The sequence below is a fragment of the Ornithorhynchus anatinus genome, chromosome 19, assembly GCF_004115215.2.
Source record: "Ornithorhynchus anatinus isolate Pmale09 chromosome 19, mOrnAna1.pri.v4, whole genome shotgun sequence".
In the NCBI taxonomy this organism is placed as follows: Eukaryota; Metazoa; Chordata; class Mammalia; order Monotremata; family Ornithorhynchidae; genus Ornithorhynchus; species Ornithorhynchus anatinus.
The window spans coordinates 6,979,464-6,995,410 of record NC_041746.1 but is presented as its reverse complement, the minus strand read 5'-3'; the positions used below and the strand labels follow the sequence as shown (position 1 = coordinate 6,995,410).

At 40.6% G+C, this 15,947-nt stretch overlaps 1 protein-coding gene across 7 annotated transcripts in view; it reads right to left on the bottom strand.

The window, feature by feature from the left end:
• Window positions 1–348: 348 nt before the first annotated feature.
• AIDA (axin interactor, dorsalization associated) overlaps window positions 349–15,947 on the bottom strand; it is a 31,165-nt gene continuing 15,566 nt past the window's right edge. For 2 of the 7 annotated variants that reach the window (XM_016228429.3, XM_039914788.1), the window contains exons 5-12: window positions 14,686–14,749; window positions 14,388–14,494; window positions 11,628–11,639; window positions 7,734–7,856; window positions 5,612–5,734; window positions 3,673–3,747; window positions 2,642–2,759; window positions 349–2,395 (exon numbers count right to left, since the gene is read on the bottom strand). In XM_016228429.3, coding sequence (XP_016083915.1) covers window positions 2,299–2,395; window positions 2,642–2,759; window positions 3,673–3,747; window positions 5,612–5,734; window positions 7,734–7,856; window positions 11,628–11,639; window positions 14,388–14,494; window positions 14,686–14,749 — 719 coding nt within the window. In that variant the 3' untranslated portion in view covers window positions 349–2,298. Of the gene's footprint in view, window positions 2,396–2,641; window positions 2,760–3,579; window positions 3,748–5,611; window positions 5,735–7,733; window positions 7,857–11,627; window positions 11,640–14,387; window positions 14,495–14,685; window positions 14,750–15,947 lie in introns of those variants that run through there. The other 5 variants (XM_007672384.4, XM_039914789.1, XR_005661093.1 and 2 more) reach the window with 5 other exon arrangements.

The following is a 15,947-nucleotide window of genomic DNA, read 5'->3' as shown; positions in this document are numbered from 1 at the left end:
CTTACAAAATAATCTGAAAAACCTTACGGTAAACTCCCATTTTATCTCAAGCAACGGTGACATTTGTCAAGCGCTTGCTGGGTGTCAAGCACTGTTCTAAGAGCTGGGATAGGTACAAGATGGGTTGGGCGTAGTCCCTGTCCCTCACTGGGCTCACAAGGTACTGAATCCCCATTTTACAGATGAGGAAACTGAGGCACAGAGAAGTAACTTGCCCACAGTCGCAGAGCAGGCACGTGGTGGAGCTGGGATCAGAACTGACTCCCAGGGCCCAAGCTCTTCCTGCGAGCCCACAGTAATATTTCTTCACTTGAGGTATATTGACCAGAAAGAATGAACAAACAAAAGTAACAGGTTGTTACATTTTAATTGAGAAGGTATTTTTGTGATGATTTGGTGTACTTATAAAAATGCATCATCATTAATATTTATTGAGCACCCCCAGGGTGAATGGTTCTGTGCAAAGTACTCTAAGGAGTTTACATAATTTGCTGAAGATTCGATCTCCGCCCTCAAGGAGTTTGCAGTCTGTGAGTCCGACGACTGCTCTCAAAGCCAATCGATCAATCATATTTATCAAGCCACCAGTTAGCAGGAGCTTATAAAGTGGCAACTCTGGATTTTATGTGGCAAATCCTTCATCCACTAGTAGTGAGGCTGGATTTTGGCAGCTCAGCTTTGTAACTGTGCAGATGAGGGATTTTTTCACCACCTACTTCAAGAGATGGGAAAAGAGACATTTGATCGAATTTAGTTGCCAACTATTGGGAGACTTGCCCAGTTTGATTACACTATTATCCAACACTTAGTAGAAATGCTCTAAACAAACTAGTGTAAATAAAACATACATCTCCCAAATGAGGCCCGAATGAATAATTTTGACTGAGCTCTCTTATAAAAATTATGTCACTGGTTAGTGTTATATGATACACGAAGCAAACGAATGGTAGGTCTGTTGGGTATAAAAGAAGCTGACATTGCAATCCCCTGCTGCTGGATTTTCTTACTAGTATATAAAAATGTATATGAAAGTACATGGGTACTAAATATAATCCACATAAAGCTCACACAGACCTTAAAGTACTGTATTAAATATCCCATCTAATGAATATATGGAAGGTCTGTCTGGGTTCTATTTATGTCCCTTTATTATTAATCAAAAGTAATGTAATTATTCAAATTATAATAAGCTAATGACCTGCATCTTTTCATATGGACGAATCTCAACACATTTGAATAAAAAATAACTACTAATCCTAGCTATCTATATCACAAAAGAAATTTAAAGTTTCCAGCCTTGCATAAAAATAACTGTAAGAGCTATGCAAGTTTTCAAAGACTCACAATCAGTTTTCAGTAAAACTGCAGACCACCCCCCCCCCCACCCGGAGGGGGTATCCTAGGCAACTGAGTTGGATTGTTTTTAGGCCAGGCATCTTAGAAGCCACCTAGGCCACTTTTTGATAAGCATTTTCACAGAAATGGAAATGATTTTGCAACAATTCCAGGCTCTTCTCCTATCAGCCATTCACACATGCCCAGGAAGAACAATGGCATGATGATTGGGAATACTAATCTAGGTGACATCTCTCAATTTCACTAGTGTACTGTTCTAGGCATTTAGGGTGTTCAGAATACAAAGAAATGGTTGATGCAATTTGGAAAACCCCAATCGGGACTCATGTACACCGAGAAGTTCCAGGCTCCACTGTGGTCTCCCTTTCTTTAGCCTGCCCCTGATGGACAAATTCCTGGGGGTGGCAGGTGGAAAGCCATTTCTGACCAGCAGCCTCTGTCAGTTGTGGATGCCTCTATCTACGTGAAAAATCTCTCCCCTACCAAGCTCCTCCCACTGCTAATTAAGAGGTGACGATTAATCTATGTTTAAGGAAATGCACTGATGCCAAAAAACAAGCAGATGGCACATTCTTATTACTGATTCAAGTTGGGAAAAGGGCATTTCCCACCCATGTTATAGTTTTGGTTTTTTTTGAGGGGGGAATGGAAGGACAGAAACTGTGGTAAGTTACAAAAGTTAGACTCGACAAATCACACTACTGCCACAAAAGATTTCAAAAATTACGTGGTAAAATCTGTGTCCAAAGGAAGCCTAAGCATCTCATATTTGGGTGACGGGCGAGACATCTACCGGTGAGGTCCAGATCTGCATCATTGTGACCAAGGGTCATGAGGGTGGCTATTTTCCTGCCTGTTAAAAGAAGAATGTGCTACACAGAGCTACCGTGATTTATAGTGAGTGGTTCAGTTCACAGAAATTTCAGGAGAATCATGTCAGCATCATTCCTTGTGCAACGTTTGATGGAGGTGAAGATAAAGTGGTTTCTTGGTCAACAACTGCAGTTTCTTTCGTTTAAAATCAGTGGGTTTCTTGTACCTGCCAGAACAACAGAAATAAATTTCAAAGGCCCCAACCTACTCAAGACCAATACATTTAAAATTCAGCAAAGGAAATTACCGCCCGCTCCCCTTCACTCTCCCCAGTCCCCACCCCGGACCCTGGGCTTGCTCTGCAGTAACACAAGCAGATAATTTTGTGTTTGAGCAGGAAATACTAGGCAGGTCTGGCCCACAGGACCAACCAGTAGTACAGAGGTACTAATTTTATGTACACAACACTTACAGTTCTATTACAATTGGCCCTGGTTTAATTTCATCCATCTCCATGAAAGCAAAACATTTGGTGCTGGTAAACCTTTTCTTGGGCTTATAGTGTTTGAATTCAAAGAAAATAGCTGCACCTAGGGAAAAAAAAAAAACCTGAAATGAGCAACCAACAGACAGCACCTTTTTCTAGTGGCTCTTAATTCGTGTGCTTGAGGGCAGCACATTAGCAAGAAGCAATCAGAGTTATTTAGCTCAGTGACCTTCAAGTATGGTCCCTGGGCTATTGCACTTTAAATGTACCATCTCCCACTAAAAACTAACTTATCTGAAGTGGAGTGACAATTTCTCCATTTCTTCTTGGCTGAACTAGACTGACTCCCAACGACTTCCACTCCTCTATCACTCACGGTTGAGTTGTGAAATGAAATTTGAGAGCTCACAAAGTGTTATTAGGTGTAAATGCAGTGAGTCGCTCATACTGCCAGATGACTGAGAGTGAGATTACAACTAGGTAACTGCGAATAGAATGTTAAAATAAGTCCTCCTGAAGATACTTCCGTTATCACAAAAACAAACATTGGGTGTTTTTCAGTTAGTGATGTGAATCATACGAAGTCCTAAAAAAAAAAAAAAATGGGTCTAGTCAGGAGCACAATTCACCAATGATTCTTGAAATGGCTGATGCCATTAAGAAGAACCTATGAGGACACACCAGTGTAGAAGAGAAGGCCGGCTCATTCCACAACTAACAAATAGTGATCACCTGCTTTTCCTTTTTTCAAATCCCCACTAAGCTTTGGGGTAAATGTTTTTGTTTGTTTGCCTGTTTTCAGAAACCAGTACGTAAAAATTACAAAGGGGGAAGAGAAAGAAAAACACCCCACCGATCTAGGCAAGAGCAATTCATTTCACAAGTAGGTATGAAAATTGGGGGAATTTATTTTAACTGGTTACCTATAAATGCTGCCTTAACCGGAGCTGTGCTGAATCTTGGATTTTAAAGACCACCAACACACATCTATTATTTTCACTGATGACACAACTCACAAGTTACTAGAAGTTTAACAATGTTCAGAAACGTGTGCACAGCCTTGGAACTTGGGTCCAAATGGAGTGCCTCACCTGTCGGGGGGAAAAAAGAAACCAATCGCTCAGGAGACAACAGGATCAGGGTGGGGGAGAGATGGGCACACACGGCCAGCCTTCTCCCTCCACACACAATAGGATTACAATAGTTAGGCAGCTAGTCACCTCCCTTCCCCAAAGCACCTCTCTACCTCTCAAATCCATCAAATGACTCCCCTCTCATCTCGCTACTTCAGAACTTTCCCATAAGCAAATAAGGGAGCGGATCTCTTGACTTAGGCTCCTCTAGGTCTCTCTGAGATCTGACATGAGAGTGATGTACGGAAATCCTACGGGAGATGTCAGTCCTTTTTCCCCCATTTACAGAAGGAACAATTTTTCACAGTGGGAATTTCTCTTCAATTATTAGCATCTCCAGAAATGCCCAGCTGTGCGTGGTCCGGTGCTATTATGCGTAAGCTTAAGCCTCAGGGGCGATCTCTAAAAGGAGGCTGGTAAACACAAGAACGGCCAACGGATCCTTGCAAATGTACATCAGGTGTGCACATCAGAACCAAAGCCAGTCTGGACAGCTGTAGTCTTCAAAAATGAAGTCGGTTACCCCGGGGGTGCAATGGAAATTAAAAACTCTGAACAGAGTTCGACTTTTAGCATCTTGTGAGTCGAGTCATCAAGGTCACAGAGGTGTGTGAAAACGGAAAGGTTAACACATGGACACTCTCCCACTTACATCACCATCTCTGTCCCTGTGTGTCTATAAAGGGGAGGCAGGACACAGGAAACCACTAAACAATTTGTGAATACGAGTTGGCATTTTTATGGCCCATTTCAACCTGAAGTGTTCTTCACCCAGCAGTCCTCAGACAGCCACTTTTTTGGTGTTGATGCGGGCAGTATCGGCAGCAGTTTCCTCACAGTACAAGTGATGAAGGAAAAAGTCGAACACCTTGGAGGCTGGGTTAAATTTGCCAGTTAGAGCTCCTGGCAGTTTTTTTTTTTTAATGGTATTTAAGTGTTTACCACATGCCAGATACTGTACCAAGCACTGGGTTACAGACAAGCTAATCAGTTTGGACACCGTCCACGTCCCATGTGGGGCTCAGTCTTAATCCCCATTTTACAGATGAGGTATCTGAGGCACAGAGAAGTTAAAGGACTTGCCCAACGTCACAAAGCAGACAAGTGGCAGAGCTGGGATTAGAACCCAGGTCCTTCTGACTCCCCGGCCTGTGCTCTATCTACTAGTCTAGGCTGCTTCTCACATTGTTTAATTAAGCTCTTAAGTGTTTCTATCTAAACACTTTATTTATTTATCCTGCACTTCTATCAACTTCCCCTTCAAAGAAAAAAATATTTGAGACCCCGAAAATAGATCTGAATCTGAGAGTCAGAAGCGAGTGGAGGTTAACTTCCTTGTGGGCAGGGAATATGCCTGTCAACTCTACTGTATTTTATTCTACCAAGTGCTTAGTACAAGTGCTCTACACACAGTAAGTGGTCAATAAATACCATTGATTGAGTGATAAAAAAAGGCCATCTTCCTTCCAAAACAGCCAGGACTACATAAGGTAAGAATCAGTCACAAAAAAAGAGCCACTTCCAAACATCATGTAATGGACTAAGGAAATTTCCCAATACTCTGTCCACTCTACCATTGACAAGGGATAATGGAATCTGCCCCTCCCCTCCTCTGCCCAAACCATTACAAGAGGTTTGGTTATTGTGGGAGCCCAACAGGCCCACTGAGGCCCTGGAACAAATGTGCTCATCCTATTTCACTACGGGCTTTTGTCACGTTTCCCTCTAAGGCAGAGTTTGATTAGGTGGAATTCCTTCGATTACAGAACCGGATTTCAAAAGAGCTTCTTGGAAATGGTTTCATTTTTTGAATACTACAAACCTTTGGTTAATTTTTCAACATGCTTCTGGAGTTCAATGTCAACATTAAAATGCACATACGTATCCTCCTTCCTTGATGCCAGAGGAGTATCTTGCACAGGAGTTAAATCTACGCCATTCATATCTGCAGAAAAAGAAAAAGGTTTCAACTCTTAGGGACCTTCACATTCACAACCCAAAATATCTAAATTAGGTTCTCATCGAGATTTCATTTCCAGCAAGTACACTGACCATCCTTCAATACATTTTCACAATTTGAACACCAATATTCGATGTTACAAGCTGTTCTGTGAAACATCTAGACACTAAGCCTGTCAAAGGGCAGGGACTGTGTCTATCTGTTACCAATTTGTACATTCCAAGCGCTTAATACAGTGCTCTGCACATAGTAACCGCTCAATAAATACTATTGAATAAATACTATTGAATGAATGATTCGATTTCTCGAAGGCTTCAGAGGATAGGGACCTCAGTGGTGAGGTCCAAGTGAAAAGCAAGGATGAAAAATAGATGGGTCCAATGGGTTATTTATGGCCTGTGGCTCCTGCTCTCTAGAGACAAGATGCCTTTCAGCAGCAAAGGGCTGAACTGGCTCCAAAATCATTCCAAGGGAAGCAGAGAAGAGTGTTGAGGAATAGGCGTTTCTCTACTTGTGTCCACCGCTCTTAACTGGCTCCAAGGCCGCCTTGCTTTACTCCAAGGGACCGACCAAGTACCTACGGAGCCATTTAGCACTAGATGTAGCTTGCAGCAGCCCGGACGGGCCCTGGGCCACCAAGATCCTCCTGACATCCCCGTAGGCCAGTCCCAACCCTGAGGGCGTAGCCTCACATTGACCCTTTTCAAAATGTTAGCACGTTTGGCAGTTTGAGCTCCTCAAGGGCTTGGGGCCAGAACACTGCAGATCAAGACAGAAAGAAAGATGTTCAGAGAGGTTCTGTCACAGAGCAATCTGCCTGCCACGACCCAGAACTGAGGCTCACTTTCATGAAAAGCTTTTTCATGAGAATTTGAGTGAGAGAGAAAAGAGTAAGATGATATCTGAAATCTGTAGTATTATATATTTTCAAAAGCAGATGCAAACCTTTCAGGCAGCTGGTGCTAGTACAAGTATGATTCCAATTACATGAGTGATATATTCTATTTCTACTCTATGCTGGCCTCTAGTCTGACTTCTTTTAGGGACAACCTTATTTCCATTAGACCATGAACTATGTGAATTTGGGATCATCTGCCTGGCTGAGAAAAAGTACTCTACCGCCACTTAATTCAGTAGCTGGTTAAATTTTGATTCTCTAACAATCAAAAGTAGGGAATGTTAAAAATTAGGTGACTCCACTGTTATTCAGTTGCTACTGCTTAATAGTTAAAGACAACTGAAAACTTTACCCAAATGTTCAAAAAGCAGCTTGTACAGAAAAGCGCAAGTAAAGTCCTAAAACCAGGAGAGGGTGGGATCCAGGACTTCTAGATCAAGATCAGAAATAAAATAAAGTTGTTTACAAAGAATAACTGAGAAGTGTGAGAAAAAAAATCCTAAAAATAATCGTGTTTAAAAACCATGGCAACCTAGGTCGAGGATAACAAACATTTCACTTTTTTAGGGCCCCACAGGATTACATTCAGGATATGGATGTTTGTGGGTGTGTCCATGTTTTTCCGTCTCCACTGGTGATTCAAGAGCCTGGTTCTCATCCACCTCTGCAGATCTTTCCTCTTAAATTGGCAGGAGAAATCAGGGAAGATGTGGGATGGAACTAGGTTTTATATAGGTAGGATTAATGGACAGGATTGGTCAGGTTAACTTTATGGAACCATTTCCTTGAGGACAGAAGTTTCAAGTGATAAGAAGATGTCCATCAGCTGTAAAAAGACCAAAGGAAAGGAAACCCCCAAAGCACTATCATTCATCACAAGACAAACAGGAAAGAGCACTCGGTTTGTTCTTCAAAATTACTTGGAGATGGGGGAAGAACTATTCCCCGGTATTCTGCTCCCTGCAGGGTGGCCCGCAAATGAATTTGCTGCATATGTGTAACAAAAACTTCAGTGTCTTAACCACGAGAAGCAGGAACAGTATATATAATTTGCCAAAGGGAAAAGAGAAAAAGAGAACTATTTACCCTTTACACTAACTGTAATATAGGGATCGATGCATTGCCCAGCATCTTTCAGACCAATTTTCTCAATTTTGATAGTGAGTAACGTCATTCCAGGTTCAGATGGCAACCTTGGTAATAAAGTACCTGGTAACAGAGAAACAGCAAACAACATTATAACATTGATAACTTCATGCTAGATACTTTATAGACCACAGAGGAGACAGAAATCCTCTGCTCTCAAAGGGATTCCCTATTAACTGATCAAATGATCAGGGACCACTTCCCTCTCCCAAATTGTTATTCCCCTGGTATGGACCTTTAAGGTCAATTACATTAGAAAGTGTGGATCCAGGTGTCTGGTGTCATTGCCCAGAACTGATTCATATTTTCAAGACCACTAAACAATGATACACTTACCAAAATGGAACTCACACTAGAAAAAGTTTCCTAATCCACTAACTCCTATTCAAGAGTGGAGAGGTAGAGTAAAGCTCAGTAACAAGGCTTTAATGTCCTGCTTGGAAAGTATCAACTAAACGCCCTGACGGTGCCTAACAAAAAAATCTCTTGGAAGATATATCAATTCTGGTTAAGTATTCATTATTTTGAGAAACAATGTCTTGTATAATAAAATGGATTTTAAAATGGCATTCCAACTTTTAGCTTTTTCTCTGCCTTCTGCCATCAACTTTGCTCCCACAGGATTAGTGAAAGGTCAGAGTGAGGAAGCAATGAAGAGAACCAGATTCGCTGAAATCTTTCAACTGTCAATTTGAGACCACAACCTGAAATCCCCTCATTAGCCACAAGAGAACATTTTCTCCATTTTAATTAACAGTTTTAAAGAGTTCAGAAGGCAGAACTTCACCTCATCAACTGAAGGTACACTGTAGCTTCCAAGTGTATTCAACATACAGGTACATATTTACTATCTTTTATGAAGGGAGACGGTGTTAGACTCGAAATGGCTTTAGTCAGTTATTCCATTTTATTTGGCAAACATATAATTCATTTCAATCACAGTATCATTTACATTATTCAAAATATTTAACCTTTATTAAATATTCCCTTCAAAACATTAAGGTACCCTCAAAAGATGTTTAGATACTTCTATAACACAGTGTTGATTTCCCCATTCTACTGACAAGAATCTTTTTTTTCGTTAATATTTGTTAAGCACTTACTAGGTACCAGGCACTGCACTAAATGCTAGGTAGATACAAACTAATCACACTGGACACAGTCCATGTTCCACATGGGGCTCACTGTCTTAATCTCCATTTTACAGATGAGGTAACTGAGGCATAGAGAAATGAAATGACTTGCCCAAGGTCACACAGCAGGCAAGTGGTGGAGCCAGAATTAGAGGCCAGGTCCTTCTGACTCCCAGGCCCATGCTCTAGCCACTAGACCATGCTGCTTCACCAATTTAAGGTGGATGAGTTAATCCACTTGCTCAAAATAATCCAAAATGCCAGGTCTTGCTAAGATTCCAACACTCATACTTTGGACTATAACCAAGGACTTTTTTTTAAAAGATGCCTTCACACTTTAATGATAACAGTATACATTTGGGGAGTGAGGGAGGAGTGGAGAGGGGGAAGAGAGATTACAGTTATTAGAACAATGTTCCCTCCTGTCCAAACAAACTTACAAAAAAAACCTCTCTCAAAATGCAGAAAACACAGGGATGTTCTCGAGACGGCTGGCGCCATCATTTGTAAAAACGTACAACCCTGTCCTGGATATTTAGAGGCGGTTATCCAGTTTGGGAATGATCCAGGACTTCTGTTTCTTCTCCTTCCTGCTGCCTGCTTATTGGCTGTTTCACTACAGATGCAGATGCTGGGTGGTGGCATGGAGAAGCTCTAATATTCAGTGCTGCCACAAAGGGGCAAACTGTTCAAAATAATTCTGACTCACAATAGCTCCCTCAGTAGTTTAGTGAATAATAGTAGGAAACCGTGTTTTTGTATTATCTTTGGGTTTAAATTATCCAGCCCCTGTTCCTGCAGCTAACCAAGAATCAGCTGCATTTGATAATATCAGCATGAGGCTGCCAGGACATACTGAAACCAAATGAAGACTAGAGAAATGAAAGTTGAGAACCCAAATAAGGGTCTAAAGAAAATTACTTGATTACAAGTTGAGTAACTTTTCATCCTGGGAAGAGCTTTACTACCTCACATCCATCCCCCAAGCTGCTTTGATTTTTCCCATGACTACACTGCTGTGTTTAAACTCATCTTCAGTAAACAAAGGGCTAGGCTATCCCTCCACCCTTTCCTGAAGGAGCCCGCCTATCCGTTCTTTAATTGATTTCAGAGGCATACAGAGTCCTGGCAGAAGTGAAGGCAGTTCACAAGCAGGTGTGTATGATGATGATGGTATTTGCTAAGTGCTTACTATGGGCCAAGCACTGTTTAAAGCACTGGATCACTGTTTGTGTACGTTAGCTCCACAGAGCTGCACCACTGGACAGGAAAGCCAGTGGTCCTCCTCACTACCGTTTTGGGAGGTGCTTGACTTTCCCATCTGGAAGTGGGACAAACTTGAAAATCAAAAAGGGGTAGTTTAGGAGTGTTCAACTTTCTTGCCTGCCACTCTCCCAGATCTGTTTATGGAAACAAATACACTGAAAATCTTTCCCCATGTCAGCACAATTCATTATCTCCACACTCTCCAATGAGGCAGCAAGCTTTCTCTGCAAATACCAAGACAATTTCCCTTTAGGAAAGGACACAATTGCTATGAAGCAGCGTGGCTCACTGGAAAGAGCACGGGCTTTGGAGTCAGAGGTCATGGGTTCGAACCCCGGCTCTACCACTTGTCAGCTGTGTGACTTTGGGCAAGTCACTTAACTTCTCGGTGCCTCAGTTACCTCATCTGTAAAATGGGGATTAAGACTGTGAGCCCCACGTGGGACAACCTGATTCCCCTGTGTCTACCCCAGCGCTTAGAACAGTGCTTGGCACATAGTAAGCGCTTAACAAATACCAACATTATTTTGGTAATTCCATTAATGGAAAAGGTGATAAGCATAAGCACAGCAAGTAATCAATACTACTCAACAATGGGGAGGGGCCCCAGGAGAGCAAAGATGTGGGCAAGAAAAAGAAATTGGATGGAGGGTGATTTTGATTTTGTAGTTTTTAAAGAGCCTCCTTGCCAAGAAAATCTTTTTTCTTTTAAATGGAATTTGTTAAGTGCTTACAATATGCCAGGCACTGTACTAAGTGCTGAGATAGATACAAGGTAATTGGGTTGGACACAGTCCTTGTCCCACATAGGGCTCACAGCCTTAATCCCCATCTTACAGATGAGGTATCTGAGGCACAGAGAAGAACAGTGATTTACCCAAAGTTGCACAGCAGACAAGTGGCAGAGTGAGGATTAGAAGCCAGGACCTCTGATTCCCAGGTCCATGCTCTCTCCACTTGGCCACGTACATGTCTTGTTCAGAGTCCATTTCCTGCCAATTTTGGGACTCAACATTATGGAAGATTCTCCCTTTCTAAATTCACATTCAGATTTACATCTGGAGTTCATGAATTCTAGGACCGTATTAAAGAGTCATTTATTTTCTCAGGCGATTCACCAAAAGCACTGCTTCTATTTCCAAAGAGGCAGTTAACAGCAAGAAGATAATTAAATTGACTAGGCTTCTCTTTAATCCAAATAGGGCTACAATTGGAAGTGAAAGTCCAATCTCTGTAAATCCACTAATTGAAGATAAATATAGCTGACAATGTGATTAAGATCACAGACCAAGAGAAGATCCAAAATTTAGCTTGAAGAAGGTTTTAAACTAGCTACAAATAAGTCTGTTCATATATTTGGAACTAAGATACAATATGCCACCTCCACCTAAAGATGTAAAATGAAGGGGAAAATACTAGAATGATAATTTCATACCTTCAGTGACTCCTGGGTTAGATGAGAAGGGTAGTATATGATAAAGCGACGCAATGAAGCCATGCAAGAAGAAGATAAAGACCATATGACAATTGGGAAACAGGGCAAGGCAATGGACACTAAAGCAAGGTTTCTAAATAGTGGATTTTAATGCACTTCTCAATATAAAAAAACCTTCAAGGATACTTGACTATTTGAATAACTAATTTTACAAAGTGGAACAGCCATAATTGCTTTTAACTGAAAGTTACAAAAAGGATCTAGAAAAAAGAAATCTGCCCCACTGATCCAATGAGTAGATCAAAGGAAAAGGGACACAGAGACACTCTTTCCAAGGTAAATAGATGGAATTATATAAAAATGTTATAAACATAGGAACAGAATAACTGTCAAATGTCTCCACATGATTTTTTAAACATGAATCTCAAGTCCCTAAAGCATTGAATAGTACTGTTTTTAAATGTGGCAAGCACCAGTACTAAAATGCTATTCTTACTTGATTTTTCTCCAATTTATTTTAGAGTTTTTAGTCAATGTAAAAATAAATGTTTTCACAATAATGGAGATAAAAGTTCATGGAGAAAGATGAGGGAGCGATTTAAAGCTAATAGTCAGGAGTTTCTCTACTCCAGCTTTCCCTGATACTGGCCACAGGCAATTTCACAGTGAAATGCAATTTAACATAAATCATATTTATTCAGTGCTTACTGTGTGCAGAGCACTGTGCTTGGGAGAGTACAATATCACAGAGTTGGTAGACATGGTCCCAGCCTATAAGCTTGATATACAGGTTAAAGCTTAATGTTATCACTGAATGTGACTTCATGAACTAATTTAAAAATAATATACCTGGAACAGGTGAGATGACAAACCAAATCAATTACAGGTGACCTATATTTGTACACTTGTTCTTAATTTAGAGTACCCATTCGTAACTAGAGGCCTGTTTCTAGTGAACAAGACCACAGGCAAAGAAGAGCTTAATAAAATAAAGATTGGAGTATCACAGCAAAATACAGAAATCTGCATAACCTCTCTTTAGTCTCAAATGTCCACTGAGTCTGAATGTTCTGTGGTATGTCACTAATGCAGAATTGTGAAGTGCAGAAGAGAGAGATTTTATTCCCTGAATTCAGGATGATATCATATGCTCTAAATTTCATTGCTGCTCATTTTTTTTTTGCAGCAGACAAGCAAAAAAAATAAAATCAGGATGGAAATTCTAGAACTTATTATAACAATTATAACAATTTAAGAAGAGACTGAAAATGATCTAGCCAACAAAACTATGAAAAAATTGCCTCATCCCACAAAAATAGGACTATGCTCTATCCTCTAGGCCATACTGCTTCTGAGTGTCAACAGCATCAACAAAGAGGAGGCAGGAGAGTCAAGAGTGAGATTCAGTTAAAAGTTGAGTTTTAGGAAAGCAAAGAGTGCAAGGTGGTGCGCAAGATGAAGGATGACAATGTAAGAGGAGAGCTTGTGGAAAGTCCTGAGGCCAATAAAGAGGAGTTTCCACTCGATCCCGAAAGAAACCAGTGCAGGTCTTTAAGGGGTAGGGAAACGTGTCAAGCACACACACGTTCCGGAAGACACACCGAGTAGCAGAATGTGGTTTAGACTTAAAGGAGAGGCTGGAGTTTGGGAGGCTAGGAAAGAGGCTGACATAGTAATCTAATTGTGCTATGACATGAGACTGAAACAGGATGGTAGTTGGGTGTGGAGAAGAAGGGATGGATCAGAGAAATCTTGAAGTAGAAGAATCTATAACGTACACAGGAGGTCATTTGGGTGAATGACATTACCAAAATTGTATTAAATTACAATCTAAGATGTCTATTTTTCACAGGATGAGTTTATATGTCCCAACATGGGCCAACCCTATGGTATTGTGAATAAAGGCAATGCTTTATAAAGACTGGCACCAGAGCTTACACACATCATCACCAGCATTGCTCAGAATGGAAGCAGCAGGGTAGGCCTGGGGCTCTTCCCGATAAGAAGTTCATCTACAAGTCACCAGAACAGCCAATGAGCATGGCATTAGTTGCAGGGGGTATGCACTGACCAATTTTTTTACGGTTTCTGTTAAATGCTTATTATGTGTCAACCACTGTTCTAAGCAGTGGGGCAGATACAAAAAAATCAGGTCAGCTACAGTCTTAGACTGAGGCTTACAGTCTAAATGAGAGAGAGAAAAGGTACTGAATCCCCATTTTAGTGTTGAGGAAACTGAGGCATGGAGAATTTGAATGACTTGCCCAAGGTCACACAGCAGGCCAATGGCAATTTGTCCTGGGTTCTGACCAAACACACCACACTTCTTTCTCTGAATTTACACAGCTAATCAGAAATACAAAAGGAGATGGAAAAAAATCATACAGGGCCACTCTAAATATTCTGGGAAAGTAAAGGGATGTGGCTGGTTAGAAGGAATGAAGAGGTTTTTGGTATTACTACTCCTTCTAAACCAATGGTCATATGATGTTCAGTCAATGTCTTTCTTCCAGCCAAAAAGGTAGAAGTAATGGGGAAGAGTCTCACTAGGCTCTGGTCTGATTAATTCCAGAAATGTTTATCCCAGCAAGATTCTTTTCAGAGCCATGTGACAGCTGCCACTTAGAACATGGCCATGAGAATTTGCCAAGATTGGCAAGGTCTCCAGAAAAAGATTTTTACCTCCCTCCTACTAAAACAAGCTTTGTACCTCTTGATACAGCTTCAGATGAATATTTTTTTTAACTGGGGCTCCCCTACCTGGAACTCTGGCAGGGAAGGAGTCTGGAGACCCTGCTCCAGCTCCACCTTCTTCTTCATCTTCCTCAAATTCCAAATTCTCCTCTTCACCAGGTGCTAAAATTTTTCTGCAAAAAAAAAGGACACAAAGTTCACAGTTATACAGATGAAAACCTCATCAATCTGGTTTTTAAATCATTCATTTCTCAGTCTACAAAGGCCAGAGTAGAATGAAAATAGTCACAGATAATTTTCACTGTTGAATTAGAAAAGAAATATTTGTAGCAGTTTGGGGTTTTTTTTTGTTTTTTTTTTTTACCTTAGTGGGACAGGCTGAACATCAAAGGGGAATTCTTTATTATAAGTAAGAATATTCTTTAGGACTGTAAAAGAAAAAAAAGAAATTTGAGTTTTACCAGAACCAGAAAAGTGTACATTACAACTCATGTTTAATCTTTCTGATCTGCAATACATGGTCACAAATATTTTACAATGCTTTCTTTAAACAAGAAAAAAACCCTAAATCAACCATCTCAACCACAACCTACATACTATTTTATACGCTTCGGTTAAAAACTAGCAAGAGATATGTCTCATAGTTGCATAACAAACTCCAACAAACCCAAGATTCTGCCAGACCTCCAAGAAAAGCAAGTTCCAGAAATACCAAACCATATGCAGAACTCCAAGTCCTTGTAGGTTTTGCAGAAAGCTGGCTTCTAATTTTGATAACGGCAAGTCAGGTGATGCATTGAGACAGCTGGTCTCAGCACTCTGACTTGAGGAACATATTTTATAAACTACCATCTCACAACTTTCCCTTTCTTACACCAATATTTAAGGAGAAATCTCATACTTCCCAAAACACAATTTCGTAACTTTCAAATTTAAAAAAATCATAAAGGTGCAAGTGTATGAATATACCTATATGCAAATTGAATCTGGGCAGACCTAAACACCCAGTTGACTTCCAAAGGGAAAGCTGCAAATGATGCTTTCTCTTTTCCGATCATGCAGCGAGTGTTGAGATGGGCTTATTCGGCATGAGGAATCTGAATTGCATGGTTAAGTAGCTAGAGTTTCAACAGGTCAGTTTTGAACCCCATTCTATGTTTTCATGAAAAAAGATCTTAATGTAGTTCCGACTTCACAGAATAACCGGAAGTTTCTCCCGTCACAAAGAATGGATAAGTCTCGAGGGGGCTCTTAGGTAAGCATTAATGGCATGTCGCTGACAACCACTCCCATACCTGTCAGGCTGGTACTAGAATCTACTTCTCCTAATTCCCAGTACAGAGTAAACACTGGGGCACATAGTAAACACTTTACAAATACCATAAAAAAACCCAAAATCCAATTAGCTAGGCACCAGTACAGCTAAAAATATATTTATTTTACATTAGCTGTGCCTAGTATATAATATGTCATGCTGGGGGACATTTTTCTATTACTGACAAATTATAACCACCCAGAAATGTCAAAATTGTGCAAAAGAAGACAGGAAGACACTTATTATTATTATTTTTTACTTTATATGGTACTGTTAAGCACTTACTATGTGTCAAGTACTGTTCTAAGCAC